The sequence below is a fragment of the Natator depressus genome, chromosome 7, assembly GCF_965152275.1.
Source record: "Natator depressus isolate rNatDep1 chromosome 7, rNatDep2.hap1, whole genome shotgun sequence".
In the NCBI taxonomy this organism is placed as follows: domain Eukaryota; kingdom Metazoa; phylum Chordata; order Testudines; family Cheloniidae; genus Natator; species Natator depressus.
The window spans coordinates 75705963-75726917 of NC_134240.1; the positions used below are offsets into that span (position 1 = coordinate 75705963).

The 20955-nt window shown below is 38.0% G+C and overlaps 1 protein-coding gene across 7 annotated transcripts in view; it reads right to left on the reverse strand.

Moving 5' to 3' along the window:
- ANK3 (ankyrin 3) overlaps positions 1 to 20955 on the reverse strand; it is a 288028-nt gene that overhangs the window by 51724 nt on the left and 215349 nt on the right. For 6 of the 7 annotated variants that reach the window (XM_074958832.1, XM_074958837.1, XM_074958836.1 and 3 more), the window contains 5 exons: positions 16570 to 16794; positions 13131 to 13285; positions 5430 to 5641; positions 2349 to 2556; positions 1616 to 1712 (listed from right to left, as the gene is read on the reverse strand). In XM_074958832.1, coding sequence (XP_074814933.1) covers positions 1616 to 1712; positions 2349 to 2556; positions 5430 to 5641; positions 13131 to 13285; positions 16570 to 16794 — 897 coding nt within the window. Of the gene's footprint in view, positions 1 to 1615; positions 1713 to 2348; positions 2557 to 5429; positions 5642 to 13130; positions 13286 to 15728; positions 15828 to 16569; positions 16795 to 20882; positions 20916 to 20955 lie in introns of all 7 variants that reach the window. The other variant, XM_074958833.1, reaches the window with a different exon arrangement.

The following is a 20955-nucleotide window of genomic DNA, read 5'->3' on the forward strand; positions in this document are numbered from 1 at the left end:
GTTCGTTGGCTTCCATGATTCCACAGCCATTTTGGATGAATGCAGTTTCTGAAAATTTTCCATTGGCAAAGGCAGAGCTTTCCTTACAGTGTTTTAGATGAGTGAAAGTGAGGCTGCCTGGGTTGGTGGAATCTGTATCTTTGGGTGACCCTTTGTTGGCGTCTCCTGTAACTGCTCATTCTGAGTATCCTTCAGGCCAAACCTGGGTAGATGGTGCGATTTTTGTCGCTAAATTGTATCTTGCATTGTACTTCTGTGAGGTCCACCAGTACTCATATCTAATCTTCATTAAAATAAACTATCAGCCGCACTCAGAGTGAGATGGGAGGCCATACTGAAAAGTGTATAGCCAAATCCATGGTCTGCAGTATAGAAAACTCATGGTACATAAATTGCATATGCAAGAAAGGAGGCCTTGCTACAGGACAGATATTATATTGTCTCCTTCTCTGATTAAGTTTAGGAGCATGGTGACAATTAGTACATCCACAAGTTAGGGACTTTAGGAGGACAGAGGAAGACATTCTTCCATAGTATAAAAGAGCTTGTTATGTATGTAATGACCCCTCAAACCAAACAATTTATATAAACTTGGTTAGCAGTCTTTGGTTTGTATTTCCTGTTTGCTGGCTATCCAGCTGGTTGAGTACAGCTCAGTGGTTCAGGAATTTGTGAACCACTGTCACGTAAATGTTCAAAACTGGCACAGAGAAACAGAGATTTTTTCCCTTTTCTGAAAGATACTCTCAGATGGTTTGTGAGGGAAATTTCCCAGGGTATAGTTCATGCTGTCCCAGAGAGCAAGAAATGATGTGCAGAAACATTATTTATTATAACAAGTGTGGCAGTGACTGCTATAGTGAGGATGCAAAACAGTTTCCAGTTCTCCTGAGTTCAGTCGCTCGTAACTTTCAAAAGCATTCACATTCACATTGGCCGAAGTTTTCCAGGCTTGGTTTCCGGGTGTAGCTAAACATAGCAGTATAATTAGAAATGTACTAAAGGTATGAAGGAGTGTTAGGGAGAGCAGCTATGTACTTTGTAAAAGTTATACAAAAAGCCTGTATTGTAATTTTACTGTATTGTAATTTGAGAGAAACAGTATGTGAAAACTGTCATTAAAGACTGTTTTTGTAACTGTACTGTATTGTAATTTGAGAGAAACAGTAAGTGAAAACTGTCATTAAAGACTGTTTTGTAATGCATACAAAGGAGCAGAGCTAAGGTTTTATGTGCAGTCTGAACCATGGCATTTCCTAAATATGGAATGCTTAGCTGTGCAACATTAATGTCCTATCAAATCAGCTTTTCTTTTTTAAAGAATTATGTACATAGCTCCATACATAGTTTGCTAAGCCTGTGAACTACCAATAAAAGACAGTGATACTAAGCTATTTTTGCTATTAAAAATAGTACAGCAAGTTATTGGGCCAAATCATCAGCTGGTATAAATCAATACAGTCAATAGAGTCCAATTTTCACAGGCTAAGGATCTGACCTATTATTTCTTTATAAACCTTATTTAAGAATCATGGAAAGCTGTGGGGAAAATCCCTATTTTTCCTATGTAAGGAAACAAATAATTGCGTCTGTTTGGTATTTTGCATTCCCATACCTGGCTGAAACGTTGGTTGTGAAAGAAACACAGTCATTTATAAACGTCAATGGAGTGGTTCCTGTGATATCCTCCCATTGAGCAGGTGAAGTCCCTCCTATGAAAATAAGTTACACGTAAATCATATACAATTTTATCTCAAAAACCAAATGTACCATGAATCTTCAAGCTTTTTTTAAAACGGATTGCAAAAGAACACTTCCACACTGAGTTCTTTTGCTTCACATGTAAACAGAAGAGTCTAGTTACTATTGCTCTCATACATCTGAATAGTAATATAATACATACATATCTGAAGCTGATTCTAATGTAGCGAGATATACATTCTGGGTAACAACCTGGCCCAACTCAACTCAGGGGCTAGTCTCTCACTGCAATCAATAGGATCAGGACTGCATCCATATTGGATTTTTATCTATATGTATGCAGCTGTCAATGGAAAGACTCTTCATATTGAACACTTAATAAAATGTCATAAAATGTTTATTGCTGTAAAGTTTCCTCTAACATGGATAATGACACAAGTCCAAAGTCAAGGCCCACTGACTCAGTGTCAGTCTTTCCAGTGACTTTGCATCAGGCACTTGAGTACTAGTTTTAATCCTACTGGTTCCAATACTTGGAACTATCAATGGCTTTCCTCACTGGAAAGCTACATTTGAAATGCATAACAAATGAATGTGGATGCATTATTATTATAGTAACCTTTGCAAAGAGTAGATTCTTGCCTAACCTGTAATGCTACATAAAAGTCGAAGGCTAGGTGTGGTGTCTCCTTTGTAACCATTCGTCACACCTTCTCCTGAAGGGGGTGGCACAGGAATTGTCATTGTTATAGGTTTATGAAATTTTCTTCTTCTTGGTTCCACAGTGACAATGGGGCTGAAAGTTGCTTTGTTTCCGAGGATTTTTTTGACAATCTCATCTGGAACTGGTTGAGCCTGTCAACATAGAGAAGGAATTTCATATCTTGAGATAAAAATCCATGTTAGCCCAGCAGAATCCTTCCAAAATGAGAACTCAATTCTTTTTATTTTCTGTTTGTCCTGTTTTACTTCTTCCTTGGCCTCCTTAAAATGTGCCTTTCTGGGGCTCTATCTACACAGTGATCATTAATGCACCAAATTACAGTGAGAAAAGCAACACAATTCTTGCATCAAACTAAAAAGTAGCAAAAATCTCATAAGAAATCTGTTTTTATTCCATTTCAAGTCTAATTTCTAGAACAAAGAAGTTTGGAAGTTTGGATAAATTTTGAATCAGACATTTTGGATACTTTTATGAATCAAATTGTTTATTACTTTTCCCGAAAGTTTCTCACTAGACATTGGAGCACTGATTTGTCACCTGTTCCATTATCCAACTGCACTGTACGGTGTTCTGCAAAGATGATGGTTAAAATGTTTCACCAGCACAAGTTCCGAGCAAAGCAATCTAAAACTAAGCTCCTATTTAATGAACCCACCAAATCAAATTATTAAAATAATTTAATAATTTTGTTGTGAAAAATGTCAACACCCCCCAATAAATGATAATTAGCAGAAACCAGCAAGAAGGAAGGTTTCTCTAGATTCTGTGCTGCACTTTTAAGGAAGCTTTAAATCACCTCTGCACCTCCTGGATTCTGCTTGAAAGTGATAGGAACGGCCCTGGCTTAACCCAGAAAAGCAGATGGTGGCTGCTCTACAGCAGACTCCCCACAGATGCATATGGGATACTCTGCAGCCCAGAGTAGGTATAGTGTTAAGCACTACAGCCACTCCCATCCCCAAGCATAGCCCTGTGCTATAGGGGACAGCATAGTGCTATGTATACTAGCCATAGGCTGATCTTCTGCCACAGGAATTCTCTCTGGGCCCACTGCAGCTTCCTTACATCTTACATGCAGAGCTCCTGGCTGGGGTGGATAGTTGGTGCTACAAGGATTTAGATTAATAGCTTCCAAGGCCAGAAGGGACCATTGTGACCATCTAGTCTGACTTCCTGTATAAAACAGGCCATAGAACTGACCCAAAATAATTCCAAGAGCAGATCTTTTAGAAAAACATCTACTATTGATTTTAAAATTGTCAGTGATGGAGAATCCACCACAATCCTTGGTAAACTGTTCCAGTAGTTAATTATGCTCAATGTTAAAAATGTACACCTTATTTCCAGTTTGAATTTGTCTTTTTCTGCTAGACTGAAAAGCCCATGATCAAATATTGGTTCCCCATGTAGATGCTTATAGACCGTGATCAAGTCACTCCTTAACCTTCTCTTTGTTCAGCTAAATAGATTGAGCTCCTTGAGTCTATCACTATAAGGCATGTTTTCTAATCCCTTAATTATTCTCGTGGCTCTTCTCCGAACACTCTCCAATTTATCAACATCCTTCTTGAATTGTGGGCACCAGAACTGGACACAATTCTGAACAGTATTTCAGAAGTGGTTGCACCAATGCCAAATATAGAGGTAAAATAACCTGTCTACTCTTACTTGAGATTCCCCTTTATGTATCCAAGGATCACATTAGTCCCATTGGCCACAGCATTGCACTGGAAGCTCATGTTCAGTGAATATTCACCAACACCCCCAAATCTTTTTCAGAGTCATTGCTTTCAGTATAGAGTCCCTCATCATAGAATCATAGAATATCAGGGTTGAAAGGGACCTCAGGAGGTCATCTAATCCAACCCCCTGCTCAAAGCAGGACCAATCCCCAATTAAATTATCCCAGCCAGGGCTTTGTCAAGCCTGACCTTAAAAACTTCTAAGGAAGGAGATTCTGCCACCTCCCTAGGTAACGCATTCCAGTGTTTCACCACCCTCCTAGTGAAAAAGTTTTTCCTAATATCCAACCTAAACCTCCCGCACTGCAACTTGAGACCATTACTCCTTGTCCTGTCCTCTTCTACCACTGAGAATAGTCTAGAACCATGCTCTCTGGAACCACCTCTCAGGTAGTTGAAAGCAGCTATCAAATCCCCCCTCATTCTTCTCTTCTGCAGACTAAACAATCCCAGTTCCCTCAGCCTCTCCTCATAAGTCATGTGTTCCAGACCCCTAATCATTTTTGTTGCCCTTCGCTGGACTCTCTCCAATTTATCCACATCCTTCTTGTAGTGTGGGGCCCAAAACTGGACACAGTACTCCAGATGAGGCCTCACCAATGTCGAATAGAGGGGAACGATCACGTCCCTCGATCTGCTCACTATGCCCCTACTTATACATCCCAAAATGCCATTGGCCTTCTTGGCAACAAGGGCACACTGCTGACTCATATCCAGCTTCTCGTCCACTGTCACCCCTAGGTCCTTTTCCGCAGAACTGCTGCCTAGCCATTCGGTCCCTAGTCTGTAGCTGTGCATTGGGTTCTTCCATCCTAAGTGCAGGACCCTGCATCATGTAAATATGGCCTACAGTCTTTGTTCCTAGATATATACATATACATTTAGCTGTATTAACACACAAAAGGGTAGAAAGTATGGATACTGGTGCTACTGGCATGGGGGTAGGTGGCTGGTGCTATGAAGATAAATAGAACATGGGAGCCACTTCCTCTGCCACAGTGCTGAGCACTGTGTGAGTGGTGGAGCAGTTCCCAGACTAGGTGGTGAGATAGAAGCAGGGCAGGTAGCAGCCCCAGCCCCAGTAGGAGGTGGAGTGCAGGAGCCCTGTGTGTGGGGTACAGGAGAGTTTACCAGCTCTCAGTCAGTGGTGTCACCTACTAGACATATCCTTGTGACTCATTTTTGAGTTGCACCCCACAGATTAAGAATTGCAGCTCTAGATTTTGCATATTAAAATGATTATTGCAGGTGTGGTTTATTACCTGGAGGCCCACTCGAATTCTTTTAGTTAGAGCACCCTCTGGGAAGGATGCTTGGACATGAGGCACAGTTGTACTGCTCAAAACACCTCCCTCAGGACCAATTTGGTTACTTTCCTGCTTAATTCGTGAAACCACAGCAAAGTACTGAGGAAAATCCTTCGTGATGATTCTACAGATACGCTTCTTCTCTAGTTCCTCAGCGCTATCCAGCTCTGTGGGGAAAAATACATTACAATATTCACATATAATCTATCTGCAAATATTGTACATACATATTTATGAGTACACAGCTTTATTCTGTATTGTGGAAAAGCTGAATTCCACACCAGACTCAAAAGTCCAGGAAGGCTTTTTTAAATAGAAGAACAAACCAGTTTTGATTGTTTTATTTTTAACATTTGTGTGAATTTGATGTTCCTGACAATGAGATCATCAAACTCTTTTTCACTTGTCACTCAGGTGAGGGAATGCTCAGGGTCTTTCAGGCCAAGCCATCAAAATGTGTCCCCTTTCCCTGGCAGCATATGTGTGCCCCAACATCAAAAATGCAAAAAGTCATGGTCAGTCCATAACACTGGCCTACTTTCCAATTCCTGCCCACACAGCTCTAGAGAGTGACTAGCTATGTAATTTGAGACAGTAACCACCCGGCGTAGTCTCACGGTTGTCATAGCAGCCAATAAATCCTGAGCTGATTCTAACACTTGTTATTCACATAAGCACTGAAGTCACTGTGCGCTGACTGCCAGTCTCAGGCCTTGTCTACACTAAAGGGAAAAGTTGACCTAAGCTACGCAATTTGAGTTACGTGTATAGTGTAACTCAAATCGATGTAGCTTAGATCTACTTATGCATTATGCGATGTCGACTTCCCTTACTCTTCTCGATCCAGTGGAGCACAGGAATCAAGGGGAGAGTGATCAGCAGTCGATTTAGTGCTGAACGTCTAGAAATAGTACCATTTCCCTTAATTCATTAATTTAATTCCTTTTCACTTATGTAATACCCTTCATTCAAAGATCTCAAAACACTTTACTAAAAAAGGAGAGTATTATCCCCATTTTACAGAAGAGAAGGGAAGCGAAGCACAGAGTGGTTAAGTAATTTTCCTTTGGTCACATAGCAAGTCACTGGTTGAACTGGGAACAGAATCCAGGGGTCCTTGACTCTCAAACTTTTCCATTAACCACTACTACCCCTAAATATCTCCTATTGCTGTCAATCTTCCTTAAGACACAGATGTGAGTAAATCTGTGTACCTTTTTACATGCAAATTTTCTAAATATACAGCACTACCTATTGCAGTTATCTGTCTGCCTTGCTCTGGGAAAAGCAGATCAGATCGAATAATGTTGACTCAGAGATACATTTTGACACATCCACTTTAAGTATTCTCCATTTGATCTCTGAATCATAAGCCTGGTCTAAACACAGGTGACCTGTTTCCATCATTTCTCCACCGGCAAACTGCTTTGCCTTAACATCTGCTTTTCTACACAGAAGGGTTCTAGGGTAGGTCATCAGCACTGAAAACTAGGTCAACCTCTCTTTCCTCATGACAGTCATTATTAGGCTACGCTAAGGACAGAGGCTATAAAGCAATTTTTTTCAGAGCAGTCTCTTATCGCTCTTCTCCCATTGTGACATGGCAGCATTGCACTTGTCCATCAGAATGCTCTATCCAGCAATGCACTTTTCTCTGTGATCAGTGTTTGTCTCCCTGCTATACTATATGCATGGAGCAGGGGAGATGTACTGGCAGGAGGAGGCAGGAATTGGGCATCAGCACTGGCCAGAGTGGAATTGAGAAAGCATTAGTAGCATTCCTACAGTATTAGAAGGGGTACTAACAATGCAAGCCTTCTGGGCCCCAAGCTCTGTGAGGGAAGGATCAGTCAAACTGTTGTCACTCCTGCTGCAGAAGGGACTGGGGAGTTTCCTCCCTGTCTGGTCCCAGTGCAAGTGAAGGAGATAGGCCCAGCCTAAAGAGCATGCTTGGAATGCGAGGCCCCAAGCAAGAGCTTGCTGTCACTGGGCTAAAGAGGCAGCCCTGAGTACTAAATGTTTTAGTTTGAAAAAAAAAAAAAATCTACATGAGGAAGAAAGGGCCAAGTGTGAGGAAGGGAAGAAGGGAGAAAAAGAAGCTATAAGAAAAAGGAAACATTAGGGGAAGTGATGGCAACAGCTAAACACAAAAGTGGGGAGAGGATGATGGAAGTGAGAAACAAGACAGAGATGGAGGGGAAAAAAGATGCAAAACCTCCCAGGAAAATCCCTCCCAGAATCTGGGCTGCCCCTGGAGTATTACATGACAGTGGAGGCCCAAATCACCTCTCCCAAGGTAGAACAGCTCAGGTTGACTGGTTCAGAGTCAGGGAGGGAGATCATATCTGGTTTTGCACATGTGAATAACAGCGTTAAGATATTGTGGATCAAATTCATCTTTGGGCTAACTCCTTTATTTATGTTTATATAAGATTATAAAACATGAGTTACTTCTAACTAAAATAAGGATCAGAGAAAAGAAATCATCACCCTGATGGCTATTATCCCCATCTTCAATGGCTTTTTATGTGTTCCAGTGCCTGATTTTCCTCCCCATTGCCCAATGTCATGATTTACGGGGTTTGTACTGCAGTTGGAAAAGCAAATACCCATTCATAAATTGAACAGCTTTCAGGTTTTGCATCTCTATTTGTCCAATATAGAGTACCAGCAAATGTGTAGGTTATGGCAAAAGCCATCATGGTTGAAATACAAGGGAGTCAAAGATGAGAAAATACTGACCACCCCTCCCAATTTCAATCATTTATACATTGTGATCCACTCAAAGTGATACAATATAACTGGGAAATGTCATCTTGAAAATCAACAGGCTTTGTTACAGTTTTGTTGTTTCTGTGTATGCAGAATGTCTTTCATTATCATGCACAACAAGAGTTTGATATCTCTATGTACAAAAACTGAATTATATTTAGATGTTTTAATTTGCTTTCCAGGAAACAATGGAAAAATCACTGCAACATGAGCTGTGGTGGTATTTTAAACCTCAGGTAAGGAACCGGGTTCACATTGGTTTGATCAGTAGTTTCATAGACCTACATATGAAACACAAAACAAAACAAACAAAAAACCCCAGCAATAAACCAGCCTCCCTTTTCAAAGTATCATTTAAATTTGCAATGACATTGTAGGCAGAAGTATTAGCATTTGTGTGCTCATTATCTAATGTGAACGTCAGTTAATTAGCTACCCAAATGAGACTATTTGTGCACACAATTTGTTTACAGACACAAACATTTTGTAAGTGCAACAAATATGGGTACAAATTGCACCTGCAAAAAATAGCCCAGCTGAAAAAATTTGCTACCGCAACTAACTTAAGCAGAGAAATTAAGAGAAAGTAACCCTTGTGGCACAAAGGTGAAATCTGACCCATTTCCATTAAGTTTCTTTGACCATCCACGAAACCAAAGGCAATATACTGATTATTATTCAAGGATATGTTTAATACCTCCAAGTATTATCTACTAGTTCTAAATTATTTTGAGCCTGATAGCTAGGCTTCCCAGTAGATGGTGCTATTTCCAGTAAATAATTGAACACATTTCCATTCACAGCATTAGCAATGGCAAGATAATGATGGAATATTTCTATCAATCCTGACGAGATTAACAGCAAACAAGTAAATAGACCGTATCTTTGAAAAGACAGTATATTATGGAGTTAGGTACATAATATGACTTTTCAGTCTTTATTACACAGGTCGGAAGGAACAAGTGAATGGGGGGGGAGACACACTATCAAGTTACATGATTAACAGAAGCATGAACAATTCCAGAGAGTATCTGTCTTTTGAGATGGTTGCAAAACTTCTTTGTAAAGATGATACTGACCTTCTGGAAGTGACAGATCACTTCACTGACACTAATTTCTTTATCATTTACTTTCTATTTTGATTAGAAATGGGCTCTAGCCTCAGAATTCACACCTGGATCCAAACATCCTCCAAGGGCAGGGGTGTTGAGATTCAGGGGTTTGTTTCAGACAGATCTCTAATTTGGAGGTGTGTTTTGTTATTAACCAGTAAAATGTTAATATAAATGAAAACATCACTTTTCAGACCACTTCATGGAAGAGCTTTAATATCACAGATGAAGGATCATTTAATTGTAACAAACCCAGTGTTAACTTCTGAATGGAGAAAAATTAAGCTAGCATGAACAAAACAGCAACAACAAATCAAGGCTCTAGGAAATGTTTTCAGCATTTTTTCCCATCTATCTCAAAACTGAATGTCTTGATTTTTAAATTAAATGTCATTTTTTCTGTGGCTTGGGATTTGAGGTGGCAAAAGACTTTCACTCCAAAGGAATAACACTGCATTCATTGTACGCTCTGTAATGCCATGCATATGTGTGTTACCCTCTAGTGGCTGGATCCCAGAAAGGGAAAGAGTACTGCAATCGCTAACAGCTAAGAAAGATTATTCCTTGGCTCCAACTGTAGAAGCTTATGTTTTTCGAGCTAAGGAATTAGGGCTGTAGTCCCAGATCATCACAGAGGATTATATTTTATGCAGAAATTCTCTCTGTACTCTGCAAACCATCAATTTGTAAGATCATGCACTTTGAGGAGAATTTTTGTAAATACTAGAGATGGTGCAATTTGGAGTATTTATAGATGCATTTTGCACCCAGTCTTACTTTTCTCGTACACCCACCACTCCAAATGAAGTCAGTGGGAATGTGGCAAGAGCAAAGAATGCAGAATCAAGCTGCTGATCAATAAATTTTCTCTGGACTTCCTACCTAACTATTAAGAACAGAGAAGCACAATGCAAAAGAGTAAAACAGAGCTTCTGTTGCTACCTTGTGAATCATTATATACCACATAACATCTCAGGTAGAAAGAGGGAGTTCTTGCACTGGGTGCTGCCTTCATTCAATCCCAGTGTATTTCGTACACATGCTGTATAGTGCTGGGACTGCATTAATTATTTTGTCGGCTTTATTGAGTTTAAGTACCTTTATATTATGAAGTATATTACATTTTTCGATTCCAAACCTATTGACACAGTATTTGCAGTGCCTTTTCCACAGTGCCTCATAAGTTCTGATACACTTATTTAAAAATAAGAATTTATCTGCATAACACATGGCTCTTTGCTGCTGTTCCTTTTCAAATACTTTTGCACCCTGTGCGCTTTCAAAGCAGAAACTCATTTGGCAATTCCCCATCCCCAGTGTCCAGGAAACCAGCCAAAATATGCATCTCCCTTACATCCACACATCCAGGAAACCAACCACAACACTATCACATTTTTTCCCTTAAGTTCTGCTTTCTTTTTTACTCAAGTTCACCTGCTCAACAAAGAAAAGCCTTTATTGAAGCAGAGGCTTCATACAGGTTACATTTGCTGCTGCCCTCTACAATCTGGTTATTTGCTACTAATGGCTTTAAGCTTTCCCCTAACTACAACTGTGCCCAAACAGATGGTGACTTTCTATAAAAAATTTTAAGCCAAAAATTATACACAGAATCATGGGATACTTTATGCATGTTCAGATACGAAAAGCTGTAGCAGTGGAATATCAGCAAAAGATATATAAAAGATTTGATAATATGAAAAGTATAGTTAGAAATCTTACTATGCCCCAGGAAATACTTGAAAATTATTTAAGAAGCTTCCTCCTATGGCAAAATTGAGATTGCTGTTTAACATCCAAATATTAGCCAATCTCTATCACAGTTAGAGACAATAGCATTAGCAATGCCTGAAAGGGTAAACAAAACTCATGCTTTTTGGTGTCATAAACATATTCAAAACTGAAAGGTAAGAAAAGAAAATTTGTTGAAAGCTTTTCCCATCTCTATTGCCATGGAGCCATTCTGTGCTCTTCCCACAAACTCCTGAATGTAGGAAGTTTTAATGTATTTATTTTAGATGCTTTTAAGAAAACAATAACCTAGTCACGGGATTTTATAGCTACTCTTTAAGAACTCAGTGGAAAACCTTTAGCAACAGTTTCAGCATAATCTGAAGAGAATCGTGGACATGTGGATATATCACTGAAGTCTTAAGGATATATTTGGTGTCACACAAAATATAGTGTTATGAGGGTGGTTTGTCTGAGTACTTAGTCTTAGTAATACTTAGTCTTAGTAATAATACTTAGTCTTCTTTTCCTAACACAACATGCATTTGGAAATGATTTAAGGGGAAATAATCAAAAACAAAGTACAGCAGTATGTGATGACATACTGAACTACAGACATTTCATTTTTACGTAGATCTGGGTGAATAATTTGTAGTAAATAATTTAATCACTAAATACAGTATTTTTCTGTTAAAATTATCTGTCCTTCAGTTTAAGATTTTCACTAACTTTTCAGAATTTATTTGCTGAAGATTTCCAGCGAATAATTTTTCATCTGTAGATTAGTTGTGAATAGTTTCTTGAAAGTATTCAAGCCCTGAAAGCAGGGGGAGAAGCTGGGTAATGATATCTTCCTGCAGAAACCAGGAAGTCCAGCCCACAGACCAACCTCAGGTAACCCAATGCCATGGTCAGGAGGAAATGGGTTACTAAGTGTAAAACCTAATGGATTTTGAGGTTTCAGGCCTTGTGGGTTCCAGCTGCGTAAATACCTGCATATATTGAAAGGACATTGCATAGATATATGGCTGGATTAAGGCAGAGACATAACAGGGAAATACCCAGAGCCCTGCTCTTGGTGTCACATGACAACTTAAGTATCTGAGCTTTCGTTTTTAAAAAGGTGTGCTTCTAGTCCTCATGGTTGTGAGGAGCACCTGACACAGGTGATGGGTGATGTTTGCTTGAGGCTGCAGACATTTGAAACAAGTGTTCTGTGGGGTGTGAACTACCTCTTTCCTTTCAATCGGTTAACTCTGCTACCAGCTTCTCGAGAGCCCCACCTCCACTACTATGCTAGCCGGGAACTCTGGATGGGTGGGTCCTCATTGCCACCACCCCATCATGGCTCCGCTGGAGTTGTGTTAGCAGGGGGTCCTTCAAACAGAGTCCTCTGCTGAATGAGGTGCAGGCTGAGTCTTCTCTTTCTCAGGAATGACCACAACCCACCTCCAGATAGAGAGTGAGCAATGTCTTGACAGAGCAGGAGGCCCAGTCTTCCTAAGGAGGTGTGGTTGTGCTCAGAAGAGAGTCTGCGTGGGTGCATCCTGCCAGTGCCGTACCAAGTAAAGTTGAGGCCATGGGCACAAGAGTAGGGCCACAGCCAGAGGCAGTGCCAGATACAGGCCCTATTTGGGGTGAGCCTATGCCCTGGATTGTCTTTATTTGACTCTTCCTAATAATGGGACTATTCCTCAGTGCAGTCACTATGTTCTTCTGAAGTGTTGTGTTTTAGGTAAATATGTTATTTTATTTTTAAAGTCACAAGGAAGCATGTAAACCCGGAGTGACTTCAGAGAAAAGCTTAGTGTTCTGCATCATTGTGAGGAACCGGGGGGGCTGGGTAGCTGGGGTGGGGGTGGGGGTGGGAGTGAGTTAAGGCCAATGCTACAGAATTCCTCCCTACGCTCATTTCATTATTTTATTTTTGTAATACAATGTGTTCTCCAGAAGTCAAATAGCAGAGATTACATTTTTATATTAGCCCTGCTTTCTGCCTGTTGACGTTAACCCAGTTAAAGCTTTGACTAAATAAGTTTACCTTCATCCATGCCATTGAGAATTTCATTTAAGTCTTCATGTTTGCTGTCATACTGGTGTTCCTTCCATGTTTCACCATTTTCACTGCGAAGGACAATCAGTTCTCTTTCTTTTCCTCGCATTGATCCAAAATGTGGGATTTCCACTATGACAGGGCTAGACAAAAAAGGAATCCATATTACTTTTTATCACATATATTTTCCCCATTGATCTTGATTTTCCTCTACATATTAAATCCTTACTAAAACTATGTTCATTTGACAATAATAAGTATCGTTATGTTAAAAATGATTTAAAAGCTGCCAAAGCTGCAGAATCCTTTGCTACAAAACTGTAAAATATTATTAATATGTAGCTTATGAATCAGATCCCATACTATTATGAACATAAGGAAGTGTTTCAAAACAATTGTTTATATGACAAAAATGGACAGAAACTAAGGTAAAAATGATTTTCTGTGTTTATTTATCTTGACATATATGTGGCATAACCTGGTCCTCAGATATGCACACACAACTCCATGAACTTTAGGGGGAGATGGGTGGGCATATTTGACAGAGTGTTTAAAGGGACACAGTCCGTCTCAAACACAATTCTGCTGTCCTGGTATACACATATACCTGCTGTTGACTGAGATGGAAGTTGTGTGTGTATATGGGCATTAAAACAAACAAATGACAAAACAACTTCATAGTCCTGTAAGTACTAAAATCTGAAAATTTTAAAAATCCAATTTGGTTTTCACCAATTACTTAGGGCTCTTCGTTCACTCAGATTAGTGATACTAGATGGGTTGTTTCTACTCTGTTCCACTTTCTGGTTCTCATGCATTAGCCCAGAGTTGCAATGTCGGTGCTGCAAGCACTACAGGAGACTGCTTAAATTCTTTCAAAATGGCTCTCTTTGGGTTAAATAAAAATGAAATATATATTGATATTAGCTACCGTTAAACAACTTTTTTAAATACTACACCTAAATTACCTGACAGCGTGCCTTACACGTAGGACTTCAAGTGCGTAATTAAATTATTACTGTGAATAATCAACAGAAACTGCTATTCATTTCATGTGCCATTCCTTAACAAAATAGACATTTTAGCTAAACATTTTACAGACAAGATAAGCATTTTAAAATATGTTAAAATAAACTGACTGCAATCATACAATAGATGAACCACTATGGATTATGCAGCTTTAAGACATTTAAATAGACAGTATCATTGGTTTCCTACAGAGATTGTAAAGAACCTCACCTTCTCATAGTAACTCCATTAAAAGTAACATTAGAAGATGGAGAAAAATAATACTTGGCACTTAGATAGCACTTTATATCTTCAAAGTGCTGTGCAAACATTAACAAATCAATTAATAATCTAACTATGGAAATCATAGATACAGCTTTTTGCAGATATAGACTAACACGACTGCTACTCTAAAACCATAGATACAGCTGATATTAATAAAGATACAAAATAGTTTTAAGTCCATCTCTCTGTATTAAATACAAAAGGAGTAGGAATTAGTCAATAGCAATTTTAATAAAAATAGGAAAAAAGGCAGATTATTTAAGAACATTAATGCTTTTAATGTTCTTAGATGCTTTTAAAAATACCCAAAGCCTGTTATTCTGATCTTACTCCTTTGATAGCTGATAGAAATGCAGAGGGTTTATCCCACCATCTACAGTAGATGAATGCCAAAAATTCAATTACGTTGTTTCTTAAGGTATTTATTTTCCTAAGATAATGTATACACAGGCTTCTCAAGTTAAAAAGAACTAACGAACTTTTTAATACAATCTTTGCAGGTTAATATATCAGATACTGTCTCTGTAAATATTTAGGAACCACACAATTTTGTACATGAAGTTTAACAAGAATACTCAGTGAGAAGGTATTAAACAGGTATTCTAAGCAATAGATTCTATGCAATATTTTAAAAACATAATGAAATAAATTTCACAATAACGTTCTAATGCAAACAATGAGGATATTTTCTAACTTTTTTTAGAATAAACATTGCAACTTGTTTGGCTATTGTACTTGTTTCCCCAAAATGTACCAAAATTCATATTTATTTTTTCAACCTGATGCCTACTTCAGTTTTAAAAGGTTATCATTTCTCCAGCCTTGTTAAATGAAATCATTTATTCAATTATATTTTTCTGAACATGCTCATATTTTAAAAATAGGTACAACATATGCATCCACATCTGACAGAGTTACTCCTGAAATAGACTGACTCAAACCCTGTTAATACCTTCTCTACCACAAAGTTGAAATTAAAGGGCTGTCATCGTGTATTAAAATGTATTTGATGCAGTTGAAACAGTTCAAATTTAAAAAAATTACAAAAGCACAACAAGTTATGAAAGCAGAATGCTTGCAGTGAATTTCACATGCCTAAAGCACAAGATAGTTACAGTAGCAGAGCTATAATAAATCAAGCCACTATGATTTTCTTTCAGTGACATAAATCAACTGAAAGCTTTAGAAAGTAGAAAAAAAATTATGGGAATGACAAAAAATTGGAAACAAAAACAAAACAAAAGAAAGGAAAAAAACTGTAGACATTCTGTATTTTTTCTATAAGCATCCTACCCAATAAATTTTGTTCCTTGAGGCCCAAGCTGCAGGATTCGGCTAACCATGCTCTCACCCTCATTTAGAGGGGGAGGATTGGTAGGAAGATGCAGTTTACTGAATAACATCCATGCAGCAGGAAGAGAAACAAGAAGGGGAAATTAGGAACAAACTGTCATTCCCGACAGAACCGGCAGTTTTCACCAGGGCACCACTTATGGTAATGAACAAAATTGATAATTAAAAAAAAAACCACATCATAGTGGATTGTTTCTCCTAATTTTAGCTTTGAAAAATGTCAGTTACTAGCATTTGCACTAAATGATGCTCTATATTAAGTTATCTGGAATCATGCACAGTGGTCCTTTCCCCACTGGAGGTAGGCGTGCATCTCCCATTAATGTTGGAGGGTGATATGCACACACGCTAAGTAGAGAATACTGCTCCACATTTGGAAAATGGTACATAATTATGGTGAAACTTCTTATGAAAGTCATATTTACCTGGTATTCTACTCATCACACAGAACGAGAGCTAAATTCTGTCCTTGGATACATATACATGACTCTGACTGACTTCAGAGGGAGTTAGGCATTAATAGTTGAGTGCAGAATTTGGCTTTTTCATAGCTTTATTTACTTTTGGCACAACCTGTAGTTTTTAAACAGGCAAAACTCCCGCTAAATCAGAGATTTTTTTCCTGGGTAAGAATGTCAGAATTGAGTCTGTTTACTGTATAGAGGCCTACCGTAACTGTTCAAATTAAGTAGTTTCAATATTTAACTACTTACATCCACAAGATGAAGGAAATGAAAGATGCAATATGAATGTTAACAGTGAGATTCATAGAACAACTCACCCTAAAAACTGTGCACCTGCAGGCCCCATTTCTACCAGTCTACTGGCTAATCCTTCTCCTTCAACCATTGGTGGTGGGCTGGCCAGTTTATGCCTCTTTACCAAACGGCAGGTGATGCGGGTGGGTGCTGTACATTTGCGTGGTGGAATAATAATTCTCATTCCATGATGGCGACTACCCCTCATTGAGCCCCCACGTGCATCAACCATAAAACTAACCAGAAAACTGTAGAGAAAGGGAGAACATGTCATTAAAATGGTCAGAAATCAAACAAGGAAAACTTCATGTAAATCAGGAAGAGTCTAATAAAATAAAATATTATGATGAAAGCATCAGCTAACATGATAGTTAAGAAACAAATGCCCCCTATGCCATAACTGTTAGCAGGATTCTTTAAATTTAATTATAAATTTAAACAATAATCAACAAAACTCACACATTTCTAATGGTCTAGTAGCATAATGATGGGAAGATTCAAGTACTACTGAATATTTAGGGGGAAAAAACCCAGGGTTAAAGAGAGTATGTATACAGTTACGTAAATTATTAGTGTATTATTAGTTCATTAAAATGGTTCTTTATTACTAAATGTTCTGCGACACTCTATAATTCAAAATAGCAATGTCCCACATGCACAAGACAACCAATCAGTACAGGCTAAGGACAACAGAAATCCATGTTTTTATATTTGGATCTCAGTCTTTCAAAAACCTTTGGATAAACCCATTTGAAAGCACACTTTCCTACTTTGCCATCTGAACACTGACCCTGTGGGTATGATGAACAAGGTTATTAAATGGTTCTGGTGAATATGTATGAATCAGAACATCAAGCATACAATTTTCTGTACATTTCTACCACTCTAAAATCAGTTATTCCACCACTCTTCGTATTGACATGGATGTCTGTTGTAAACAGGTTAGGCTACAGGGAATATTGTGTTTTGTCTCTCTAAAGCCTTGTCTCTCGTGTGTTTTTTCCAGGTTTCTGTAGCTTTGTAAATAATTAAAAGGAAATCAGTTCTGTATATCAGAAACTGCAATATAAAAAAAATTTAAAACTTTCTAAAAATGGGAGATATTAAAATATAATTTATTTTAACATTAAACACAAACTCTAAATGTATTATTTATTTCATTTTATAAGATATTAAATTTATTAATCCTAAATCTCTAAATGCTCTTGACACAAATGACAAAAACACAAGAAGTAGATGCTAGTCCCAGAGCAGACAGCAGACCCTGACCTCCTACTTAGTTCCGTGAATAGGTTTTTCAAAGTCAGCTAAGCGATTTTGTTTTTGTTATTGTTGTTCAGGACTCCAACTATTATTTTATTTATAAAGCACCCCATATCTGCATATTTTATATATAATAATTATTATTGGCTATCTAAGTTCAATTAGAAATTCACAGAAATTGGGAGCCCAAATCCCTTCAGTGGCTCTGCAATACCATCCCACCTCTCCAAATATAATGCAATGCAATTTCTTGATTACCACGTTATCTTTAAACAGAGCTTGCAGTAGAGGACCTTCATGTCTGGTGCATGGTTTATAAACTAACTCTCCGTACAAATAACGTTTTGTTTGTTTCCTTATGTGTGATGTGCAAACCCTGAAGTAGCTGTTAATTTAATTCCATGATTCCAGCTTTCTCCATGCTGTGGCTAATACTTCCTGCACTTAAGGATTAAACCTTAAAATAATTAACAGATGAATCCATTCAGCTTTGTAGTTCTGGCAATTTAGCTTTCTTCTAGTGAGAACAAGAGCTATAAATTTAATCCATAGAAGGGCAAGAGCCTCTTGAAGCCATGGAGACTGTTGTTCACTGGGAAAGGTCACACAGAGCAGTGGGAACTACAGATGATAGCTTCTGTATGATACTGATATTTCCTTTTGATTACAGACAAAATATCAAAAGTAAGAGCTAAACTGTACAGCCCAATCCTGAAAATTCTCCATACTCAGAAGTCTTAGTGATTTCAGTGGGAGAAGTCTGCACAAAATTGGTGAACAAACAGGCCCTTGTATTTCTTGATTTATAGGACATAAATTGACAGGCAAGGAAACAGCAAATATGTGGAGTAGAAAAACAAAATGGTCATGTTGTGTTATAACATGTTGTGTTATATGTGTAATGGTCATGTTGTGTTATGTGTTAATGGTCATGTTGTGTTTCTTCAAGCTGAAGAGAAAAGAATTACATAGGATGGGAAGGTGATGAACTTTCCATAGGTTCACACTACCATTTTACTTACTGTTTCATGAGGTTTGAGGCCTTTAATACAGTAGCAAAGTGTGGAACACTGATTCACCTTATTTTACATGCTCTTCATATAAGTAGATATAGGCTCAACCCTCCATATCAGATCAGAACCCCATAACTCTGTGGGACTTGAGGTCTGGATCAGAACTTTGCAAGTGGGCTCATTCCTACATACTGTAAAAGCAGTCAACTTTTGTTTACATGGAATGGGAGATAAATATATCTGAGAGTGAAAAGTCCTCATAAAATAGCTAATCAAACATTTTCTATAAGTTTTAGATCTGTATGTCAATAAAAGTACTTCAGAAGTTTAAAATATCTGATAATAAAACATCTGATGATAATCCTTAATATTGACAACTTAAATTCATTTTCCACCTTTATAATGTTTTGGGTGAAAAACTCTCTTTATATCAAAATCTGCATACTTAAATGCACTAAAGTACATTTCAATGGATCCACCTATTAATCAGTTCCTATTTGTGATTCCAATATATAGTTATAACAAACATGTTTTATTTTTAGATCCTATATTTTCTTTCTACAATACTATTTTATCTTTTTTTTCTTTACCTACTGTTTTTGACAGTATCAACTAACTAATGAAAAATTACAATGAAATTAGATCTTTGGGTCAATGAGTTAATTCTTCATCTATTGGCTTTAAACTTATTTGACTTTGTGAGGTTGACGTCAATAGTAGAATACTATGTATGCTAACATAAGGCTCTAACCAACAAGCTCTGAAGATGCTAGAAGCTTTGCTTATCACCTTCCTTTGGTCATAGAGCATTTATGTTTTCCAACTGTGATTTATCTTAAATATCCCATGTCCTGCCCTACATGTTTATGTTGCTCTTGCTTCCTAAAATTGCTCTATCTGGTAGATGGCCAACACTGATATCAGTAGGATTCCACAGAGCACACTCAGGGAAATGTCTATGGCATGATCTTCAAATCCAATGGGCAGTCAGCCAGCTGCTGACAAGCTGTGAAAAGGTTTCAGGGAGTATTGCCATTAAAATTTACAAAACAAAGTAAAATATTAAGCAAGGGCACACAGACCTTGGTCACAGAGAGGGAAATATTAAGTGGCCTCTTTTACGGTTTTGCTTTGTTTGCCTTTTTAGGTTTCCCTGATTTTTTCCACCTAAAAGTATGAGGCTAATTCAGATTAAATATGTGTACACAGAGAGAAGAGGCAGCCAAGTGGAACAGAACTGTTGTCACTGTTCACCCATAACCTGAGAGAGGTACTGTTTGTGAATACGGCGCTGAGGGAGCTGCTGAAGGGCATACTGCTGCAGGGCTGGAGTTCCAAGGGAATTTGCCTCTGAGTTTTGGCAAGGGTGGTCCCTGGCATGGTTGCTTCACATCTCATACAGGTTATTCCTACACTAGTATGTTGCACCACAGATAGGAAAACTGTCCATCATGTATGCAGATACTTGTATATATTAATCCAATTCTTAATTAATATAACAAAAGATATTCATGTAATCAAACAATCCCATACAAAAGGAAAGATTAAGGCAATGTTATTCACCTGATTGATATGCTACACTTGAACAGTGCATTAGTGGCAAACCCAAGCAGGATCAAAAGGAGCACACGCTATAAGCAGTTACCAAAATACAGTACTAAGCCTTAACAGACCAATATTTTCACATTGCCGGCTATATGGAAAATGTATTTATTGCCAATAACATTTTATTCATTCAGTTTTCAAAGTGGTGATTTTCCCTTTAAAAACATAATTCTTGTGCATAATATTTTCAAATAATGCTTCATGCACTGTTTCTATTGAAAGGATTAGTAACTGATGTTTACCTAATTTAAGGCCTGTCTCATAAGGCCAGCTAAATTATGATCTCTAAAATACAAAGCTAAAAGCTAAAGAGTGAACATTTCTACTTTAAAATAAACAAAAGACAGAGGATATAAGAGGATGCACTACAAACATCTACGCACACTTTGACTGTGGACAGAGAGTTGACATAAATAAAACAAAATGAGGATTCACAGAAAGGACATAGTTATCACCTTGAATCATACTGGGGAAGTGGAGAGGAATAGCTGCAAAATAATTTAGAAAGCAAATGGGAAAAATTAATAT